The sequence below is a fragment of the Caretta caretta genome, chromosome 3 (assembly GCF_965140235.1).
Source record: "Caretta caretta isolate rCarCar2 chromosome 3, rCarCar1.hap1, whole genome shotgun sequence".
Taxonomy (NCBI): Eukaryota; Metazoa; Chordata; order Testudines; family Cheloniidae; genus Caretta; species Caretta caretta.
The window spans coordinates 162,939,840-162,963,422 of NC_134208.1; the positions used below are offsets into that span (position 1 = coordinate 162,939,840).

The 23,583-nt window shown below is 41.2% G+C and overlaps 1 protein-coding gene across 1 annotated transcript; it reads left to right on the forward strand.

Annotated features, from left to right (window-relative positions):
* The first annotated feature begins 1 nt into the window (after nt 1).
* Nucleotides 2-20,007, forward strand: BPNT1 (3'(2'), 5'-bisphosphate nucleotidase 1). The gene is made up of 9 exons (XM_048843229.2): nt 2-261; nt 7,276-7,403; nt 11,777-11,881; nt 12,277-12,384; nt 13,185-13,233; nt 15,065-15,156; nt 16,552-16,749; nt 18,213-18,318; nt 19,324-20,007. The coding sequence occupies exons 2-9, from the start codon at nt 7,284-7,286 to the stop codon at nt 19,470-19,472; spliced, it is 927 nt and encodes a 308-aa protein (XP_048699186.1). The 5' UTR covers nt 2-261; nt 7,276-7,283; the 3' UTR covers nt 19,473-20,007.
* Nucleotides 20,008-23,583: the final 3,576 nt, after the last annotated feature.

Sequence of the window (23,583 nt, forward strand, 5' to 3'; positions counted from 1 at the left end):
CTCTCTCTGCGGAAGGGGGGCGGGCTAGAATGTTGGGCGCCCCCGGGGCGGCAGGGACTAATGAGCCCATGAAATCACCCATGCGCGTCCTCTGGGTGGCTCAGCTGCATGGCGCTGCTGCCGCCAAGGGTTGCAAAGGGTGAACGTTAGGACCCAGGAAGTTTTGGAGGAGTAGGAGGGTTACTGGGTGAAAAGGAAGGAGCAGGCAGGGTACTGCACGGAGGAAGTAGCCTGCTTTCGTTGCTGCCAGTTGAACCACAGGTATTTTATTCTTTATCCAGGGTCTGTGTCTCATATATACCAGTTACATATGTGTCAGCGTGTGAAACTTATCAATGGGGGAGGAAAATTTCCAGGACGAGGCGGGATTTCTGATGGGAGAAAAAAGGAACAATTGTGCATGAAAGACAGTTAAATGTTTTCATTAACCGCGTTGTTTGTTGTGTATCCACGTGCCTTGTGATTTTAAGGGGTTCTCTCTATTCTAATTCTGTTTGCTAAGACAATCATACAAGTGAGAATAGTCAATGCACATATGTATGAGATTTTTAAGCCCGGATTCCACCTGGAAAAGCACAAGACAGAAATAATTCGGTTGACTATTTCAGTTGCTTTATTAGTATCTGCTTTAGTATGTGGGGGTAAAGGAATTATTTTAAGGGGGGAGTTCTTTGCTGTTTAAAAATAAAGGTAAAACTATGTTAGATCAATTAAAAGTGATAAAAAACCTAAAATAAATCCTTTTTAAAAGTTCAGCATAAGATATTTTTCCTCAATCATCTTTTCGCACTGGTTTGTTGTTCTAGAACCGCTCGTGAGTGGAGGGCTGTTGCTGATTTTTTTTCAAAAACATTCATTTTAAAGGGATGGGGGGGGAAATTGAAGGAATTTATTTTCATAGTGGAGGAGCAAACTATCTATACATTACAGAGATTTTTGGAAGCATAAAAGGAAAAAAACCTATGTTACGGGCTACTACCTTCAGCAGTGTCTCTTTAAACAAGTGTAGGTTATTGCTCAATTGAAGCAAAACTGAAATGGATATTGCTGAGAACAAGGAAGAGGGTAAGAAAGTGAACCAGCCACACCAAACGAAGTAGGGTTTTTGTTCTCCCTTATAACACAACCGATTACTTCAGTGGATACAACAAGAACGAGACACATCTGAGCATATGGTGGGTTTGCCACCCAAAAGCCGTCTCTACAGATTTTTCAAAATTTACAATTTTACAAAACTAGGCCCTGATACTGCAGACATACCATTATGAGCCCAATGAGACTACCCACAGGAGTAAAGTTAAGCACGTGCATAGGAGTGTCCAGGCTTTGGGCTTTATGCACGTGTGTGCCAATACCAGTTCAGCTGAGGTGATGTTAACACAGTGAGAGTCTTTGGCCTGGTCTGTGCAGGCAAAGAGACACATATAACTAAAAGTGTATTTTTTACATCAATTCCATTAAATCAGTGCAAAACTTAAAGTGATTTGAACGTCCCTGTTAAACCTGGCATATGTTGGTTTATCTTGTTTCAGTAAATTTACGGGTGCAAGCTAAACTGGTATAAATGGTTTTGTGTGTTGTTTGGGCAGTGTTGGTCCCAGGATATGTGAGACAAAGTGGATGAGGTAATATCTTTTACGGGACCAACTTCTTGTCCTTTTCACCAACAACTTTTAGGCTTCGCAGAGCTCTTCCTCGGATCTAGAAAAGGTAACCAAGGTGTCACAACTAAATACAAGGTGGGACAGATTGTTAAGCACAAGAAGTTAACAAGTATATCTGAGCATAAGCTTTCGTGAGCTTCAGCTCACTTCGTTGGCTGCATTCAGTGGAAAATGCAGTGGGGAGATTTTATATACACAGAGAACGTGAAACAATGGGTGTTACCATACACACTGTAACAAGAGTGAGCAGATAAGGTGAGCTATTACCAGCAGGAGAGGAAAAAAAACCTTTTGTAGCGATAATCAAGGTGGGCCATTTCTAGCAGTTGACAAGAATGTGTGAGGAACAGTAGGAGGGAAAAATAAACATGGGGAAATAGTTTTACTTTGTGTAATGATACATCCACTCCCAGTCTTTATTCAAGCCTAATTTAATGGTGTCCAGTTTACAAATTAATTCCAATTCAGCAGTCTCTCACTGGAGTCTATTTTTGAAGTTTTTCTGTTGAAGAATTGCCACTTTTAGGTCTGTAATCGAGTAACCAGAGAGACTGAAGTGTTCTCCGACTGGTTTCTGAATGTTATAATTCTTGACATCTGATTTGTGTCCATTTATTCTTTTACATAGAGACTGTCCGGTTTGGCCAATGTACATGGCACGTTCTTGTCAACTGCTGGAAATGGCCCACCTTGATTATCACTACAAAAGGTTTTTTTCTCTCCTGCTGGTAATAGCTCACCTTTCCTGATCACTCTTGTTACAGTGTGTATGGTAACACCCATTGTTTCATGTTCTCTGTGTATATAAAATCTCCCCACTGTATTTTCCACTGCATGCATCTGATGAAGTGGGCTGTAGCTCATGAAAGCTTATGCTCAAATAAGTTCATTAGTCTCTAAGGTGCCACAAGTACTCCTTTTCTTTTTGCGGATACAGACTAACATGGCTGCTACTCTGAAAGAAGTTAACAGGTGTTGGGGGAGACCAATTAAAATGAAGTGGGCAATTAACTCCTTAGCAGTTGTAGAACAAAGTTGGGTTAGTAAGCTACAAAGGGCTAGTCTACTCTAGAAGTACTGCCTACAGTGCAGCCCGTCTGGTAAAGACACTTTATGCCGACAGAAGAGAACTCTCCCGTCAGCATGATAAAACAACCTCCATGAGAGGTGGAGCTACTTTGGCAGGACATAGTGTGATATAGTGCTGTCCACACCGGTGCTTAGGTTGGCGTAACTTACATCACTTGGGTGTGAATAAGCCACCCCCCAGAGCGACATAAGTTATATCAACATAAGTGGTAGTGTGTACAAGCCCAGAGTGTTGTAATGAGCCATAAAAGCAGTGTCTCTGTTAAGACCATGGTTTTTAGTGTCCAGCAGAGTTATGAATTTCAATTCCTAGGCTCATCTTTTGAAGGTGTTGTGAAGATCTTGTTTGAAGATGAGGGCTGAGAGTTTAGATATGGAGCGATCGTTCTGTGGAAAGAGTTTGCCTACGGGTGATGGTGTTTTTTGTCTTTTATCATTTTTCTGTGTGAGTTCATTTGAGAGCACAGCGATTGTCTGGTTTCATCCATATAGTTGCTGCTGTACCGCTACCAGCACACATGGTCCTCCCACAACACACCTTTCAAGATCCAGGGGTCCTACTAATACCTGTCCCAACATGAGGTGTACCTCATCCAACTCATCAAATGCCCCAACAACAACTACGTGGGTGAATCCATAGCCACAATTCATGATGCACCTAAGTCCTTTGATTCTGATGAACCTAACTATGTAAGACTGGTGCCATGGAGCAAAATTAATCCTGACCCCAGTTGCTGATCATTTTCTGTGTAAATTCATTTTAGCTAATCAACTGTAGCTGCTATTCTTAGTAATGTAGATACCTAATCGGTGGTGTAAATGTTACTGAGTGACAAATGACCTTATTAAAAAACAATACAAACTCATTAAGACACATTTCTTCCTCAAAGCTTTTCAGCAAGAATCCACTAGAGAGAGATTTAAAGAGAATGCACCTTCATTTTCACTATGTGGTGTATTTTGTCTTTCAGATGTACTGTCTGTGTAACTTTAGGGCCCACTCCTGCAAGCTGCTACATGTGGGGAGACCCCTATGCCCACATAGAGCCCACTTAATTCAGTGGAACTCCAAGATCACAGCCTCAGACTCTGAGCTTCTTGCAATAGTCACTTTGTCTTCTTGTATGTTTTCCATAGTACTAGATGCAGTAAGAGAGCTCAGTAAATAATAATATTTGCGTCAATAATATCCTGAGGCAGTGAGTGCTACATGTCACATATGTTAAAAATTGACATCTTAGCCATTTTATAGATATTAATTTAAGTTACCAAAGGCTTCAAGTCCTATAGACCTAATTCTCAAAAGCAGCTGCAGCAAGAGTCAGACTTTAGCCTCAGTCATTCTGACCACATCTTCCAGCTAAATACCCTCCAAAATCAAACTTATGTAGGATTAGTAATAATAGTCTAGTATTACATCTTTAACAAAAGAGGCAACCCAGTGGCTTAGTAGTCATGCTCTGTGGTCCCATGTGAGATCTTCGTTAGACATGCCAAACTTGGTCTCTTGCTCTTGGGGCTGGCGGTGACTGGATATGCTGTGGAGGCTCTGGAAGGAAGCAGCTGATTAAGAAGTGACAATGACAGATTCTAAAGAGAGTCCCACCTAATCCTTCTCAACCTGAGGGGTGCCTGGGAAGGACGCAATTTAAAGACTGTTTGTCACTTGGAACTCAAATTGAGAGAGAACTAGAAAAAAAGGCATTTAATTTAACAGGGTAGCTTGACTTAAATCGGTGTTTCCCAAACTTAGGACGCCGCTTATTCAGGGAAAGCCCCTGGTGGGCTGGGCTGGTTTGTTTACCTGCCGTGTCCGCAGGTTCAGCCGATCGCGGCTCCCACTGTCCGCGGTTCGCCGCTCCAGGGCAATGGGGGCTGCGGGAAGCGGTGCGGACCAAGGGACGTACCGGCCTCCGCTTCCTGCAGCCCCCAGGGGCCAGGCACAGCGAACCGCAGCCAGTGGGAGCCACGATCGGCTGAACCTGCGGATGCGGCAGGTAAACAAACCGGCCCGGCCCGCCAGAGGCTTTCCCTGAACAAGTGGCGTCCCAAGTTTGGGAAACACTGACTTAAATCAAAGTGATGTAGGTGCCAAATATGACTCCATATTTGTGTTTGATTTCTGTTTGCACTAAAAGCAGGCAGTGAAACTTTTGTTATTTATGAAGATATGGCATATCATTGCTAAAGCTGCAACACTTACTCTCTGTGCACAGAATGAATGGAATGCAAATAAGAGAGAATTGGTAAAAAGGCACTTAAGTTGTTAACAGGGTGAATTTATTTAAATCAATTTTAATCATAATTTAAATCAGTAAGCAGGAAACTTTGTTTTGCATTTGTACTTTTTAGTTAGTTTCCTAAAGAAAGGTTGATTCTCATTTGTTGGTAATCATTAAAATATGCTGATTTGCAACTAAATACAGCCTTCGTGCTAAATTTGCTAACCAAGAGCATATACGCATACATGTGCTATATGCATACACTTTTATTTAAGCAATTATAAGTTGATTTTTATATTGTTTGTTAGAAAATGGTGAATGATGCATTTCTTATTTAACAGGTTATTAATATTTTTGCTAGCGATTTGTGTTAAGCTCTGTTTGGGTGGAAATTGGAATTCAATTGAAAATGCTCCAAAATAGCATTTTCAAATAGTTTATTAGGTAAATAAAATGATTTAATGTAGATGAATACATAAGGGGGGAGTTTAAAACTGATTTATTAAACAAAGGAAGGATTTATTATCTGTAGTTTGTGAAATTGAACTGATTGTTTCTGGTAACCATGTCCTTCAAGACTTCAGAACTCTCATCTTCTCACACCTACTTTTTATTCATAGATTGGAAGAGGAAAACACACTTTCTTGCTTTTCCAACTCCTATTGGTTTCTTAACTTTGAATGAACTAGTTGTTGAACTGAACTAGTTGAATAAATGGAAGTGAAGAAAATATTCTCTTTGCATTTGCAGAAAAGGCTACTGCTGGTTGAAAGCTGGTTTCGCAATTCAACAGACTCTGGTTTCAAGTGCTTAGCCAGTGGCATCTACTAGTTCTGTGGTTCGACTTTTAAAAACTTGGCAGCCAACATGTACTGCTTAATATTTTTTATTTAATTTGAAATATTTTAATAAATTATAATAAATTTAGGCTTTAACATAGATGGTCATGTTCAAATTTAATTTTAAATAGATTTTTTTAAATGTATGTTTAATTTAAATAAAAAAATCTGATTTAAAAAAAAGTCAATTTTTATCCATCCTCTTTGACAAAACAAGGCAATTATTATAAATGTGCTTTCCATCAAAGGACTGCAAAGCACTTTGCTGATTAATTAAACCTCACAACACCCCTAAGACTCAGGAAAGTATTATTATTCATATGTTTCAGATAAGGAAAATGATGCATAGGCAAATTAAATGATTTAATCAGGTTTCTACAGGAAATCAATAAGTGATCCAGAAATAGAGCTGAGGAATCCTAATTCCTACTCTTCCTGTGCTTTAACTACAAGAGCATGCCTGATAGTGTTCAAGTCAGAAGTGAAGGGCTATAATCTGATGTAATTTTGGCATTAATCTGGGTAATTTACATGACTTTAGGTTTCAAAACGAGAATTGCACATTTAGTATTGTCAGTAAAGTTATCAGACTATACTGGGTTGTTTTGTTTCAGGGTTTTTTTTCCCCCATTTCTACATGGTATTTTATTGAAATCCATAAAACTCTATATACTAGACACTTAGCATTACTAGCCACTTCTGCTCAGGATACATCAAGATTTAGCCAGCGTCAGAAAGTTAGAAGTATCCTTTTAGTGAAGTGAGGGGGTAGGAATGTGTGTGTAGTGTGAGAGATGGAGAGGAAAGAAAGAGAATAAGGGAGGGGAATGTGGAGAACATAGACGGGGAATAAAGAGCAGGGAAATAGGGGCAGTGAGAAGTTGAGGGCAAAGAGGGTGATTGGAGATAAGAGAAGTGGGAGGGAGAATGGGGAACAGGGTAACGGTGGAGAGGCTAGGAGAGAGAAAGTGAAGGGAAATGTGAGGTTGCAGGAACAAGGAGGGAAGATAGAGAAACTGCTAGTTCCTGCAACCAAGGAGCTAGGAGAGGGTAAATTCACCTACAAGAGTCATCTAGAGAAGGATTACCGCCTCTGCTTCATGATGCAATGCCTCTCATTATGCAACCCTTTTTTGCATCCATGTCACACTGTAAACTACAAAAATTACTGCCTTCCACTCTGTTAACATAGGACTACAGTCAGACCTTGGTTATCTGAACTTTTCATTACTTGAGTGACCTTCTATCCCCAAACTTGTAATAATTTAATTGAAAAGTCTCCTACTTACCCAGATTAGTTCAGTATCCCCTTTCCAATCAGCTACCACAAAAGGTTTTACCTTTATATAAATAACACTCCAAACTCTCCTTCTAGCATAACCTAACCTTCCCTTGAATGTTAATACATGAAATCATGATGTGTAGTTCTCATTCACAAGATCGCTTTTTGATTCTCTTCAGCACTTGATATGGCTTCTTCTCCAACTGTGCTGATGCGCCTAATGGCCTCTGCGTATTCTGTTGCGCACAGAGCTGGAACGATCGTCAGAAATGTGGTAGCTGGCGGAGACCTGGGCATAGTGGAGAAGGTACTTATTTTCCTTCATACTGATCTCATGTCTGTTAAGAACAATGAATTAAAAACAGCCCAAGGAGTTCTTTCTGAAGATCAGACAGCTTCCACACAACTGGGGGGAGGGAGTGCTGCGACAGACTGACAATATCCTGGCATACTTTATTGAATTAGGTTTAATACCTTTGGTGACCATTATATTCAAAATGCAGTTGTGTGTTATTGTGGAGTTGTATGTAACTCCTCTAGGAGGAGGGGGTTGTTAATGTCCATCCTTTGTTGTCCATCCTTTGAAGCCACCTCCTGGAGAGGTTGGCATATATGAATTCAAACTGGATTCTCCAGGGACCAACAGACAAAGAAAAGGATATTTGGATAAATAGCCTGGTTTTATCTGGCTCAGGTTGTTCTTCCTGATCCAGCAAATGGACAGGACCCCTGGGTCATGGGGGCCCCAATCCTGAGGGTAGGGTTGGAAGTACAGGGCCTATTGGAGCCCCATAGGGTTCCCAACTTTGCACAAAACTGAACACTCTAGCCCTGCCCCTGTCCCAAGCCCCGGTCCCCACTCACTACATTCCCCCTCCCTTGGTGCGTCGCTCTCCCCCACCCTCACTGACTTTCACTGGGCTAGGGTGGGGGTTGGGGTGTGGGCTCTAACTGGGGATGTGGATTCTAGGGTGGAGCCAGAAATGAGGGACTTGGAGTGTGGGAGGGGACTTCGGGTTGATGCAGGTGGTTGGGGTACAGGAGGGGGTGCTGGCTCTGGGGTGGGGATGGGGGTGAGGAGTTTGGGGTTCAGGAGGGTGCTACCGATTAGGGGGGGCTGAGGGTTGGGGTTTGGGGTTGGGGCATGGGTTTACCTCAGACAGCAGCGTAGCATGGGGGCTAAGGCAGGCTGCCTGCCTGTCCTGGCACCCATGCTGTGCGTGACCTGGAAACAGCCAGCGGGTCCGGGTCCTAGGCTCCACGCTCCACTCTTGCCTGCAGGTAATGCCCCCACCAGCTCCCATTGGCCGGAACCCCATCTTGGCCCTATCTCTAATCTTGTTGTAGCATTTTATATAAGGTGCAATAACCAACTCTCTCCCCACAGAATCCTGGTCTCCTGGAGTGTTACCCAACTGACAGCAGTTGCCAGGCTGCTGTATCTTATTTCAGTGATTTCTCTAAATGTTCTTACAGCTTTTTCCTTTTCTGTTTCTCTTTTCCCCTAGCACGCAATAGAGCATCCTCAATTAAAAAAAAAGGTGTAAATATTTTATAACAGAGTGATTTTGATTTAATGGTTAGTCTTTGAATGCTTTGTTTATGCTTTTTTGGGGTTTTTTTTTTTCATTTGAAAGAGAAAATATATCCTATTCAAGTCTAATTGCAAGTTCTTTCAATGTTCTAGTAATGTGCTTAGTTATCGTAACCACAATAAGTCATAGATCCAGAGCTTGGTAATGCTATCACGCAATCATCTTACTCCTGGTATCATGTAATAAATATGTGTGTTCTAATTCAATTACTATGAGTCTTAGCATAAAGTGCATTTGAAGCCTAAGAAATAGAATATGCACCAGAAGTAGGCCCTAGTTAACAGACTTTTTTTCTTTTTGATCTTTTAATGTCATTGCCTCCCTTCTTGTTACTCTTCTATCTTACCTTTTTCTTTTTTAAATGTAAAAGTCCCCAAAGCTTTCTACCTCATGCCCCCCTTTACCCTTGTCTGTGTCCCCTCCCCCACAACTCTGGGAGAGGGGGGGACACAGACGGGGCAAGGGAGCCGAGGCTGGGGCCACAGCTGGGGACAGGAGTGGTGCCGGGTGTCTCTCCCCTCCCTGCCCTCCATGGGGGCTGGCCCGGGCCCCAGCTGCACACCCCTGAATGTTCTTCCGCTTCCAACAGTTTGGGGACCTCTGGTCTAACTTGATCCCAGCCTCTTCTCTCACTCCTTTGGTATATATGACTTTACAAAGAATCCTGTTTGACTCATTTTGTTGATAATGAAATATTTATTAGACACCTGCTAGTCAGAGAAATAAATCTACTAGCTAGAGGTCAGTAAAAAAGAAGAGGGCCTATGAATGACAACCAGGGATAATGCAGTGGAGAGAAGTCCATTGCATTATCCCTGGTTGTCATTGGTAGGCCATCTTCTTTTTTACTGACCTCTCCCATCCCTACCTCTTCCCTGCTGGATTTCCTGTCAGGATGCTGTTGCTAGATCATGCTAAGACGTTCCAACTTTCATATTTGTTCTGGTCACTAGGTGTCACATAAACTTGAAGCTCCACCTGTTTCCACTTCAGGGTGTTGAAAGATGGCTTTTGTCTCCCCATCTTCTTTATCCCAGGATCCTCTGCCTGCTGTGATGGGCTGGCAATCTTTGCTACTCTTCTCTTCTCCCAACCTCTGATTGGGACAGTCTTGGATAATTATTATTTATATTATAATAATGCCTAGAGGCTCCAGCCAAGACTAGGCTCCATTGTGCTAGGCACTGTACGTGCCTAATAAGGGATATCCCTACCCTGAAGAGTATATAATCTAATAGACAAGAAGAAAGGATGTGAGGTAGGGTTATTAACGCCATTTTCCAGATGGGGGAACTGAGGCTCAGAGAGATTAGTGACCTGTCCAAGGATCCACGATAAATTCAAATCGCTTGTGTCCCAGTCCAGGGCCTCAGTCACAAAATCAACTTTCCTCTCTTCGCTGGCAGGGAGATGGACTGGATGGCCTAAAAGGTCTCTTCTGTCTCTAACTCTTGTGATTCTATGAACCAAATCCTGAAATCCTTATTCTCACTGAAGTCTGTCAATGGGAGTTTTGCATGTGCAAGGATTACAGGCTTTAGACCTATATTGGAACAGCAATACTCAACAAAAAAACTGATAAACCAATAAAGGTCTCCTCCCCGCCCCCCAATAATCATAGAAAGCCAAGTGCTACAAAATAATTAAGAACAATGTCAAGGGAATTATTTTAGTAAATGTGATTATCATTATAACTTTCCTCATCTTGTTTAATATTAGTTCAAAAACTATACAAAAAGACAGTGCTGCTAACTTGCACTTTAGTAGCCTGGCCTTTGCTAGACCATTATGTGAGTGATCCTTAGACTTCAGTGGTTTGTGGGATGTGGAAAATGTCTGCAGACTGTTTTTAAAAAAAAAAAAAAAAGTTACATCCATTTTATCTATAAATTCCTTATAAATTAAAAAGAAAGCTTTTCCACAAAATATCATGGCCCCTATCCTGCGAAGTCTGTATCTATACATGAATAAGATTAATTATTTTTGGCTTTATGCAGTGAATCAAAATTTCATTGTATTATAATAATAAATAAATTTCATGTTATTATTCTTTAAGAAATTTGACGTACAGGAAAATGTAATGAAAATACATTTGAGAGTAGCATTCTCACCTTTTTGTGGTTGTAAAAAGTTATTTCTGAGTGAGCCATTTATCCAAGCAGTTGTAAGTAGCTGCATTTTCCTAAGCAGTCAGTTTTTATAGTGGAAACCTTGTGCTTCTGAATAATGCAAACTGACAACACTAACAGAAGTTATAGCAACTTCCTTCTCTTTTGGCCTTCCCAAGGAACAGCTCCCTAGACATCAACATGTGCAGAATGCCACTTGTCTCCTCATATGTATAAACATCTTCAAACAACTAATGCCTCCCTAATTTTTCCAAGATCCAGTCCAAAAAAATCGCCCTCTTGGACCTGACCATCCCATAAACTGCATACGTTCACTCCCATTGCCTTCTGTGTGAGTTGCATGCACACAACCTGAAGAATGAAAGATCCCTCCTCTTTACTACCAAGCCCTTCTCCCTTTTTTTTTTTTTTTACATCCCTTTGCTTGTTTAGCACCTTTCCTCTCAGTGTCCTTCCATACATCAGCTCACAGCTGGCATAACAGCCCTCTTCTCTGCAGCTCCTGCCTCTTCAACTTGCTGTCTTTTCAGTAGCATGCCAAAACATTTTTCCCCTTATTTATGTCTTTTAATTTCTCTCTCCTTCTCTTCTTATGTTTATTTAACTTGATAAATGTACTACTTGGCTCTGTGAAGTGTGGTATACTTGTATGAATGTTATCATACAAAATAAGGATGTTTTGTGCTGAATCCACAGAGAAGGTACAACACATGCAGCATTGGAACAAGCTTCCTCACACTGCCCTACCAATGTATTTCACTCCTGAGATGGATGATAAGAGAGAAAACTCAGTCTTAATGACCTATTCAGTCCTTGGCTTCTCTCAAGTTGGTTAACTGGGATGGTGATTTCTGTGACATGGATCCTTCTGCACTAGGAACTGGATATCCATGATCAGTGTGATACAGGCCACTGTGTTGTTTTAAAGTAGAATAATTCCTTCCCGTCCTTTGCAGTGTGGACCCAACGACTTGCAGACCAAAGCCGACCGACTGGTACAGATGACTATTTGCTCTTCACTGGCACGGAAATTCCCCCGAGTGACAATCATTGGAGAAGAGGTGAGAACTCTGTTCATCTAACATCCTGAAAATGTAATTTGCTACTTATGATTTACATTTGTCATTTTCAGGCTTAAGAGAGCCATGTGTTCTCTTTAATTTTTATCTTCCTTCCCAATTCCCCTTCATCTGATGAGGCTAACGCTGAGGGAATAGCCAGCAAATCCAGTGATTGGAAGGCAAATCCCACTCTCACGCCTGCAACCAGGCCAAGTTAACCTGGGATAAAGGAAAAGGCTGGCATGTGACTAAAACCTAGGGAGTGGCTGTATCACTTTGCTCCGCTGTATTTGCAGTGCTAGGAATGGAACCATATTTGGGAGCTGCAAAGGCTCACACAAAGTGCTCTCTGGCTGTTGCCTGTTTCCGTTAGTGTCTTTGTGTCCTTTTGTCAGGACCTGCCCTCTCATGATGTAGATGAGGAGTTGATTGAGGAAGGTCAATGTGAGGAAATACTGAAGAAAGCTTTTCCACCACAATACAGTTCCATTAAAGAAGAAGAGGTAATAAAAATTTTACACTTACTTTCTTACATTCCCATATAGCTTATTAGTCTTACCTAAGATCCAAGAAATAAAACAGATAATTTTGATGTTGTCAGCTTATCTTTTGGTTTAAGTGAAAATACTTCCTTTTTAAATTGAAGGTGACAAAGTGACAGCCCTAAAAATGGAAGCCCCTAAATATCCACAGAATGGGTGTGGCATGGGTAGCAGAACTGCAGGTTTCTCTGTAATGTCCCATGAATGTGTATCAGATCTATACTAAAGGGACCGCCTTTAGGAGTGAGAGGGTAGTTTAGTTTCCATGCCCATTGACTCCTTGTATGCAGTGTTGTTGTAGTCATGTTGGTCCCAGAATATTAGGGACACAAGGTGTGCAAGGTAATATCTTCAGTTGGTGAGAGAGACAAGTTTACAGCACTCTCATTCAATCCTTGACATCTCTACTGAGACTGCAAGCAGCATTGCTAATTAGTGCAAGCGGTGGTGGGTTGATGTTAGGTTTTAAATGTGGACATCTTTGTGTGCAAAATGGATTGAGCTCACCAAATCCACATTACATAGCCAGCTAAATAGCTGGTGAAAAGTCTGATATCTCTTTACAAATCCCTGGAGCTGTCCAGCCCTATATATAATAAACATTTATGAACATGAATGTCATTCTTTTTGCACGTTAAGTGTAAGATTTCTTAACCATTGTGAGGTTTATCCTCCTCTCACTGCTGCTAACTATTATACCAATAGTTTAATTTCCGTGGTTTGTGTTTCCTCTTGTGTTGTGTGCATTTTTTTTTTTTTAGCTTGTTGTGTGGGTTGATCCTCTGGATGGGACCAAAGAATACACGGAAGGTTGGCTTCTCTTTTGCATATTTGTACTGATTTGAAAAATTATTTCAGTTTAATAAAAGTAACATGAAAATTGCTAGAACATTCTAGAAGCTTATCAAACTGTAGTGTGCAGAGTCCATCAGAATAGATAGAAAATGTTGGGAGGGAAAGGATTTTGTGAGCATTTTTTTTATGTTAGACTGGTCATAGCACTAGAAATATACTGTAAGGAACCATCTTCACTGGCAGGGGAAGGACTAGGTGACATAATGGTTCTTTTCTATCTTTAATTTTTATAACGCGGTGATCTCCCACTTACAAAGTGGCCTGCAGAACAAGAGGCCTGGAGAACCACTGAACTAGAAAAGTGTGGGTAGTGAAGTCATTTAGAAGGGTCAGACTCAAAGTCAGAATTTTTTTGGTTAGATGGGCATGTAATGCATACATTTGGATCCTGCTTACAAGTCAGGAATAAGCAGGATTTCTTAAATGCTTCGTATCTGAAAAAGAAAATGTCACTTAGGTTTGTTGGGCAAAGAAGGATTTGTCACTAAGTGGTTTTCCTGGCACTGTTTTAGAGTTCTCTTGTCCATATAAACAATTTGAGCTCTGCTTTCCTGACTCATGACATTTCTAGAAGCCCACACTGGAATTACGCTGTTTCTTCTACAGTGTATATTTTCTACTAAATGCTCTGTTGGTACTTGCCTGCAGACACCCAGTTACAGTTCCACATAAAGTTTTCAGCTAAGATCATTAGAGTCTCCAAAAGTGTCTTCCTTGACAAAACATTTGTATAAGATTTTTTTTTTTTTACAGTTGTTATGACTCCTGTAATCCCATTTCATAACTTGTATGAGATTTTATTCACATTAGGCACCAGCTCAAACCTAGCAACATCCTGAGTGCCTTCCACTACCTTTGATTTCCATGGGAGTTGAGGGTATTCAACACTTCACAGGATTGGGGCCTTTTCTTTTCTTTTACATACGTTTGCTTTGGATATGCCTTAAATGGCTTTTATTAATAGTAATCTTTTACTATCTGATACATTGTCTCTCTGGCTTTTCTTTGCAAGGGGAAAGATCAATGAATTAGAGATAGGAAAGACCTAAACTTGTATGATCCTACAATATTTGTGTCCGCATCATTGAAAACACACAGATGTTACTACTGTATTTACGTCATTCTTTTAAAACAACATAATTACTTTTATCATGGAAGTAAATTTTATTTTTTGTAGAACACTGGGGTCCAATCCGGCAGGCACTTATTAGGCTTCTCTGAAAAAATCTGCAGTGCCACTACTGTATCCTCCTGTGGCATCTTGTCCTAAGCAAGACTGTGAACTCTTTGTGGCAGGGAATTTTTTTGTTTTTTTTAATTGTGGGCCTGTATAACATCTGGCACAATTGGCACTACTGTTTACTACCAAGCGCTTGCCGATTCAGGCCTGTGGTTTATATGTATGTTATTTACATAGTACTATGTAGTGATAGAATTTTTTTTCTCACCAGAGTCTTCCTAATATTAAATATGCATGTTGGCTCAGATTGTCAAAAGTGACTAGTAATTTTTGGACGCCTCGAGTTTTGGGCATCCAATTTGAGACATCTTAACAGGGTCTTATTTTTCAGAATACGGATTGCTCAAGAGTATCAAATTGTCTCAAGTTGAGCAACTAAAAATGAAGGCATCCACAATAACTAGTGACTTTTGCCAATCTTGGCCATTATAAATATTTTCAAATAATTGAACAAAGATAGAGGATTGTGGGTTTGCATGAGGGCTGGGGTTTTTTTTCCTTACTCCCATTTTCAAGCATTACTGAATAATTATTACTTCTTCACAGGTCTCCTTGACCATGTAACAGTTCTTATTGGAATTGCTTATGAAGGTAAAGCAATAGCAGGAGTTATTAACCAGCCCTTCTACAACTATGAGGTAATAAATGCATTGATTTTGCTTGCGAGCACTAAATAATCTGTAACTGTCACTTCTAGGACACAATTCTAGTTCACACACTTTCTGCTCAACAGTGCTTGACCTATAATACATACCACACTTCACTAGCTAGAGCTAATGGTCTAATATAAGGAACTATTGATCTGTGTGCTTGTTGATGATAGTTTCTTGGAAATGAATTCCAAGGACATGCAAATAACTGCAACAGCTCTCCACCCTTTTTGGTAACAAGGCATTACACATATTGTAGCTAGCCTGTCACATGAGTGTAAAACCTATGATATCTTGCTCCAGGCTGGTGGTTCTTGGATGCATTGCAGAAGTGACCTGTTTAGATTCACAGGGAGATGCCAACCACTCCACTTAATGCCACTTGATGACTGAATCCTGGGACATCATTAAGCTGGGCCTTAGAAGGCACCAGGTGTTTCTCTGGCTTTGTCTACACTATGAGCTCTGGGTGTGATTCCCCGGCATGCGTACACATAGCCACAGTAGCACAGATAGCGGCAGCAGAGGCATGGCTTAGCAGTCCCAAGTACGTACCTGCTGGTTTCAGACGGGTTTGTACCCACCACGGCTCCCCTGTGACTCCACTCCCGCTACCCTTTCTGTCGCAACAACACTGCTATTTATACTCATGCTTGCTTAATGAGAACTAGTGCAAGTACATGTACGCACCCACGGGAATTACACCCCCAGCCTGTATTATAGACCTAACCACAGTTAGTTGCAGCTGAGTTACAGAATGTTACCAAACCCAGTCCCATACGTCCCTCCCTCCAAAATGGGGGATGAAGAGGATTAACTATAACACCAGAATAGCAAAATTCAGGGACAATCCAAGGACACAGAATGGGAGCTGATTAGGATTGGGCAAAGCAAAGAAAAGCTCATAGTTGGTATATTACACTGAAATAATTATGAGGATACTTTTCAGTTCTGTAATATCTGATGCAAGGATTTCAAAGAGATTTACAAACTTAATCCATTATCACAAAGACCCTATAAGGTGGATAAGGAAGAATTATTATCCCCATTTTACAGTCGAGTGAACTAAAGCACAGAGACCTGCCCAAGCTAAATAACTTGCTCAAGGTCACACAATTTGTCATTCAGTTAGCTGGGAACAGAACCCAGGAGTCCTGGCTTCCTGCCCTGTGTTTCTGTTACTAGAACTCACTTCTTTTCCATTGTCACAATTTACACTTTTACCCTCTAAAATGAATCTAATAATGAAATAAAATGTCTCCAGCTTTTCCTAATAATGAAATAAAATGTCTCCAGCTATTCCTTTGTGTTCATATTTTTTAAAAAATATGAAGTGGTATTTTGTGGTAACTGTAAGCCTTGTTTTTTGCATCTTCTGTGTAGGCAGGAGCAGATGCCGTGCTGGGTAGGACAATCTGGGGTGTCCTAGGTTTGGGTGCCTTTGGATTTCAGCTGAAAGAAGTGCCAGCTGGGAAACACATCATCACTACTACCCGTTCACACAGCAATAAGCTGGTAAATGATTGCATTAGTGCAATGAACCCTGATAGTGTGGTGAGAGTTGGAGGTGCAGGAAATAAGGTATGACAATCCAATATTTTTCTTTGCTAGTTGTAAGATATGACATCTTTGTAAAGAGAGCAAAGAATTTAGGGCCAAATGTCATCCTTATCTCACTAGGTGCAAAGGGACGCCTGGCAGTGGAACTGGTGCCTGAAGAGGTGGGGCAGGATTTGGTGGAGATATAGATACAGGGAATGCTCCCCCGCTCCATATTGTGGAGTCCAGTGCTCTTGGGGCTCCTTGCCGAGCAACATGCAGGGGTTGTTTGGGGGAGAAGGAAGGGGTGGAATATCTGTAACCACTTGGAGCCTCTGGTCCTCTTACCCAACCCATATGAAAGTGTGCAATAGGGCTAGAAAGGCCTTATAGCAGTGGTGGGCAAACTTTTTGGGCCAAGGGCCGCATCTGGTTGGGGAAATTGTATGCAGGGCCGGGGGTTGGGGTGCGGGAGGGAGTGCGGGGTGTGGGAGGGGGTGGGGTGTGCAGGAACAGGCTCAGGGCAGGGTGTATGAGGGGGCTCAGGGAAGGGGGCTGAGGCGCAGGAGGGGTGCGGAGTGCAGGATGGGGCTCAGGGCAGGGGTGCAGGAGGAGTCCGGACTGTGGGAGGGAGCTCAGGGCAGGGGGTTAGGGCGCAGGAGAGTTGGGGGGTGGGGATGCAGGAGGGGTTCAGGCTCCGGCCCGGCGCCACTTACCTAAAGCGGCTCCGGGGTGGCAGCAGTGCGCACCGGGGCCAGGGCAATCTCCCTGCGTGCCTGCCCTGGCCCTATGCCACGATGCTCTGGGAAGCAGCCGGCACGACGTCCCTGCACGGCCCCTGGGAGAGGGGGAGGCACAGGGTTCCGCGCGCTGCCCTTTCCACGCCTCCAGGTACCTCTCCCAAAGCTCCCATTGGCCGTGGTTGCCCGTTCCCGGCCAATGGGAGCTGCGGGGGGTGGTGCCTGGTGGCAAGGGCAATGCATGGAGCCCTCTGGCCCCACCTCCACCCCTCCAGGGCCCCAGGGATGTGGTGCCGGCCGCTTCTGAGAGTGGTGCGGGGCCTGCGGCACCATGGGGGGCAATCCCGCGGGCCTGATCCAAAGCCCTGAGGGGCTGGATCCGGCCCACGGGCCGTAGTTTGCCCACCTCTGCCTTATCGGCATGTGAGGATTGTTTCCTCTCCATTCACCCAGGCAGATCTCCTCAGCATCCAGCCAAGATACATGAGTTGGATGCCAAGGTCTAGATTTGCTTCCTATAGATTATATTTGAGACAATGAAAAATGGATCACTTTGGATGGTAACAGCTATGTTTTTTTGTAGACTTTTAAGATTATTAAATTTTTAAAACCGGAAGAGGAGCCTTTGAGACTCCTCTTTCTGGTGAGGCCATCAGAGTGTGTGCAGTATCAAACTGACCCAATTCTAATCCCATTGAACTCCTGTTCTATCTTTTGCATGCTTGGGGGTGATACGAAATGACTGACATTTTTCATCTGTAATAGATCATTCAGCTTATAGAAGGCAAGGCTTCTGCTTATGTGTTTGCTAGTCCTGGGTGCAAGAAGTGGGATACGTGTGCTCCCGAGGCTATTTTACATGCTGTGGGAGGTGAGTTAACAATAATGTTCATAACTCTTTTTTGAAAGAAGTTGAAGTTACAGTAGATTTTTCTAATGTTTATGTGCACAAGGTAGGTCATATGATATATTTTCATAGGACCAAGGTGAGTTCCATTATGCCCATTATTGGCAGATAACTTCTTGACCTAAAAGCCTGTGTATATATTTAAGAACAAAACAAAGCACCACCCTTAAGCACTAAAGACCTGATCCAAAGCCCTTTGAAATCAGTGGAACAATTCCCATTGACTACAGTGGGCTTTGGATCAGACCCTGGATTTGCCAGTAGAAGGCAGTATAATTTACCTTGTCTGCTTTTATTCAAGACCCAATACAGTTACTAATTTTGAGGTAATACAAAAAACATTCCTTTTAAAACACATCGGTTTTACTACTACTATTTTCCAACCGACAGCTTCCTTTGCTGTTTTATTGTTTTCCTATACAACGAGGCCTTTTCCCAATTACTGCAATTTTTCATTTGTTTTCTGTATATGCTCACTGTGTGTACGGAGGGCATCTTATAATTCTTCAAAAACAACAAAACTGTTGGCCAAATCCTGTAGTCCTTGCTCGGAGCTGCAGGATTTGGCTCCATATTTGAATTAATCCAATGTGTAACCCAGTAAAATCACTACCCTACAAATAGCATAAAGCCACTGTGCCTTGGTGAAAATATAAGTTATGAAAAGGCTTGTTTGAATAAATATGAATTAACTTTAGATCAGTGGTGGTGGTCGACCTTTTCTGCTGCCCATCTTAATGTGTAAGAGGGTTCTTCTAGCCACTAAGATCAAGTATAGTATTGGTTTAATATCGTGTCAGGAGTTTGTATCTTGCCATTGCAAATATAAAAGACTTGATCTTCTACATCTATCTGTAACAACTATGATTCAAAGGAAGAGAGAACCAGTAGGTGTTCTATTTCAGGAAAAATTCAGCTGCTGTGCTTAAATTAACTGGGACCAATAACACATTCATATATTTCTTGTAGGCAAGTTGACTGATATCCATGGAAATCCTTTTCATTATAACAAGGAGGTGAAACACATGAATTCAGCAGGAGTCCTTGCCACGCTGAAAAACTTTGACTACTATGCGAGTCGTGTTCCAGAGAGCGTTAAACAAGCCCTTGTGCCTTAAAGGAGGAAGGCAACTTCCTCTGGGCTGTGAAAAAAACATTAACATAATATTTCAAGCTAACTGCCAAATGAGCTTGAAAATTTGTTTTATGAAATCTGAGCCTAGATTCATTCTGATATTGTGCTGATCAGTGATTTGTTTTAGAAATTAGTGTACAGAATGTCTAGATACACTGCTAAATCTGATTGTTTAGGGGGGAAAAACCTACAGTAGTTTTACCAGGTAACAGGTGACAGTTTTTCAATATTCACAGTAGATGGTTTTTCCTTCCCTTTGTAAGTAAGGAACCCAAGGAAAGTTCTGTTCTTGTGAATAGATTTTGTGCAATTATACTGTGTACATTTGTATCACATAATAATGTCACAGTCCAAATCTATTTCCTTAACTAATTTCAGGGCACGAAACCATAGCCTGAATTTGCTCAACATCTTTTGTTGTACATAGACAGCAATATTTAGTTCACTTTATATATTGACAATAAATAATTTGTTTTGGGTCCAACTGCTTTAATAAAGTTACTGTTATTGATTCTTAAGCATGACATGCTTCCTTTTGTAAATAGCAGTTTTTGACATTTTGTAACATTTTTTCAGCATGTGAAAACCCCTTTTATTCTTGGTGTTTGGCTTATTTCTCTCTGCTTTCGATGAGGGTTTTTGTAGCGGATTAGGTTTGTGGGGGATAGTACTGAAGCAATTTCTTTTGCGACAGGAGTTAACTCTTCACACACAGGCAGCTCAATTTTGATTATATATTTGATAGTCCGAGGATTTTGCAGCTGTTTCTGTAGCTAGCAGAACTAAGGTCTTAGCATTTCATCCTAACTCTGGAAGGTTCAAATGTGTATTCATTTCTAGTCATAATTCTGTATGCAGCTTTTAAAAGTACAGTTGCTACAGAGTCACTGACAGCCCCTGTCTCTGGCAAAGGCCCAGCACATCAGCAGCAAGGCACTCTATTGGTGCCTCCACAAAACAGTGATGCACAGGAGCTCCCCCAGTCTTTGCAATGCAAGCATTACATTTCCTGCACCAGTTTTCTACATCCTGCTTTCATTTTACACAATACAATTTTTCTCTTAGCTTGGCTAAGTTTTTGCAACCCCAATGTCCAGCAGTTTTTAAATTGACATAAATAACTTCAAACCTCCTTTTTTAATGTATCTATTACAACCATCTGATACTTATACCTATCACCAATTGTTTTTCCCCCCCATCTCCTATATAAAATTAATTCTTTAAACTGATTTTAAAAAATCAGGATATTTAATATTTTAATTTTTAATTACTGAAATTATTTTATTAAATCCTTATGTATTTAAGGGATGTTAAGAGGTAATTTCTTTGGGATTTGCTCTTAAAAATTACCTAGATATAAATTTCAGCTTGGTATATAAATGGAGCAGAGACATTGGCACTTAAAACACAGGAAAAGACATACTTACTGTGCTCTATAAATGGTGGTAATAATGAAACTTTGTGGCATTTCTAACCCTGTAGTCAGTATTCACTCATAACTAAGGGCTTTTCTATAGTTAATCCAGATAAACTAAAAATAAGAATTAAAAGTGAATTAGTTAAACTGCATTAAACCCCTGTGTGGACATTCTCATTTAGAATTAAAGTGGCCTTAATTCAGTTTAGTTTAAAAAACTAAACTGATTTAAGGCCACTTTAATTTTGAATGAGACTGTCCATACAGATTTAACTAATGGACTTTAAATTCACACTTTTAGTTACTTTGGATTAATTTTCCTGAGTGTCCCCTTGTAGACAAACCCTAAAATACTCCATTAGATATGATACTTTGTGAGGCTATTTAATAAAACGTTCTGCCATTGACCAACACTTTTTTCTGTTACTGGAATGCCTGCTAAGTTGCAGCTAATGCTAAATAACAATCTTAAAGGTTCTTGAAGGTTTCAAATGAATGATGCTATATATAATGTACTCTTGAGACCTGAGGAATTCACCTGGTTCTGTTGGTGTCACATTGGATATTATGCACATTAATCCCTTGTGCACTGTGAGAAAATGGACCCTTCTATGACATAAATGAATTGGAAGTTTATTCTGAATATTTTAATGGAGGAAACAGATGAGGTTCAGAGATGGGAGATGAAAATATGAGATGTGGAAACAGTTTTGTATGAAGCAGTTGTACAGTTTGGGGCTGTTTAGAGCCGGAAGGGCCAAACTGTGGCTTGTGAGCCACATGTGGCTCTATTACAGTGAAAGTGTGAGCTCCCCCACATATCCTCCTATTCTCCGGCTACCGGACTGGGAGCTCAGGGCTTCCTGCCCTGCGGCAGACTAGGGCCTTCTGTCCTGCAGGGAGCGAGGGTCTAAAGACTTTAACCGGGGGGGGGGGAGATCAGGGCAGAACCCCCACACTCTAGCAGGTGCCGCCCTGCGGGACAGGTTGCATGTCTTGCGGTGCCCGAACTTCTGAAGATTATTGTATGCAGTTCGGCGGGTCAGTAAGTTTAGCCACTCCTGGTTTACAGAGATGAATAAATGGGGACATAGTGATAATAATACCCAGCTCTTATATGGTGCTTTTCATCAGTAGATCTCAGAGCATTTTACAGAGGAGATAAATATCATTATCCTTATTTTATCAATAGGGAAAATGAGGCATAGACATGCCTACAAAATAAGGAATGGAATGCAGACATGAGAGCAAGCACTTCCATTAACATTTTCTCATAAGAATTATATTATGTACAGCTGAAAGGAAAGTCATTTACATAATGTAGGACTTATCTATGGAACTCGTTGCCACAATATATTGAGAACAAAGGTGTCATAGAATTCAAAAAAGGATTACACATTTATGACTGAAATTATCCACAATTATGGTGGATAGGATTTTATGCTTTAGGAATGAGCCAACTTCTAATTGACAAGGGGTAAGGAAGACACTTTCTCTAGTTGTAAGTTAAACCCTAATTAGACAATTAGGGACTGTTTGTTTTTTTCATCTTCTTTTGAAGTATCTGCCACTGGCCCCTGGCATATTGGTTTGATTTGGTATAGTAACTCATAAGTTCCTTTATGCAATTTAGTGAAGTGAGCACCCAGTTTATTTCATATTTCTAGTACAGTCACAAGTAGTTCTCTGAACTGAAGAAGTCATGTTTAATGTAGTAAAGATTGATTTTAATTAACATGTTCATAAACCTGAAACCATAGATTTGTCTGTATTTTATCCAGTGTCCACTACACCTGTAATAGGATCTTAAGTTAGAGACAGAAGCTATTTCTGAAAGCCCCATTAGTTTTTTTTCCCCTGTATAATTGATTTTAATGTCATTAACTCTACATATATTAACAGAAGACAAATGTTCATCTGATTCACATCCTTATCCCCACATTTTTATACCCAGTACAAAATTTTCAATAAGAGCTGTTGAACAGCCTACAACAGATCAGATGGTAGACCACTGCAAATATGCCAAAAGTGAATAGATATGATTTAAGAGTGTGTCCATTTTTTTGTCACATTCAAGTGGTTCAAATGATCTGCAACATTAGTTTATTAGCAGGCAGGCTGTTTTCTACCTGAGAGATCTCCATGCAATCTAAGAGCAGCTTCTTACTGTTGTGCAATACCAGATATGCACGATAAACACAGTAGTGGGGGACACAGTCACACAGGTTTCCTGATATATTTGCTGCTCCCAAATGAGTCCAGCCAAGAAAACCAAATGTTTTATCTAAATATTCAGTAAGTAGGTAGCTTCCTATAATAAATTAAATAAATCTTAACAGCTTCTAGCCCATCAAGGGTACATCTACATAATCATAGAATATCAGGGTTGGAAGGGACCTCAGGAGGTCATCTAGTCCAACCCCCTGCTCAAAGCAGGACCGATCCCCAATTAAATCATCCCAGCCAGGGCTTTAGAATCATAGAATCATAGAATATCAGGGTTGGAAGGGACCCCAGAAGGTCATCTAGTCCAACCCCCTGCTCAAAGCAGGACCAATTCCCAGTTAAATCATCCCAGCCAGGGCTTTGTCAAGCCTGACCTTAAAATCTTCTCAGGAAGGAGATTCCACCACCTCCCTAGGTAACGCATTCCAGTGTTTCACCACCCTCCTAGTGA

What these genes read in the sequence shown, in the direction of transcription:
- BPNT1 (XM_048843229.2), top strand. Translation starts at nt 7,284, where the DNA reads ATGGCTTCTTCTCCAACTGTGCTGATGCGCCTAATGGCCTCTGCGTAT. An exon ending in TTGGAGGTGCAGGAAATAAG is followed by an intron (nt 16,750 to 18,212) that starts GTATGACAATCC and finishes CATCTGTAATAG; the next exon opens with ATCATTCAGCTTATAGAAGG. An exon ending in TATTTTACATGCTGTGGGAG is followed by an intron (nt 18,319 to 19,323) that starts GTGAGTTAACAA and finishes TATTTCTTGTAG; the next exon opens with GCAAGTTGACTGATATCCAT.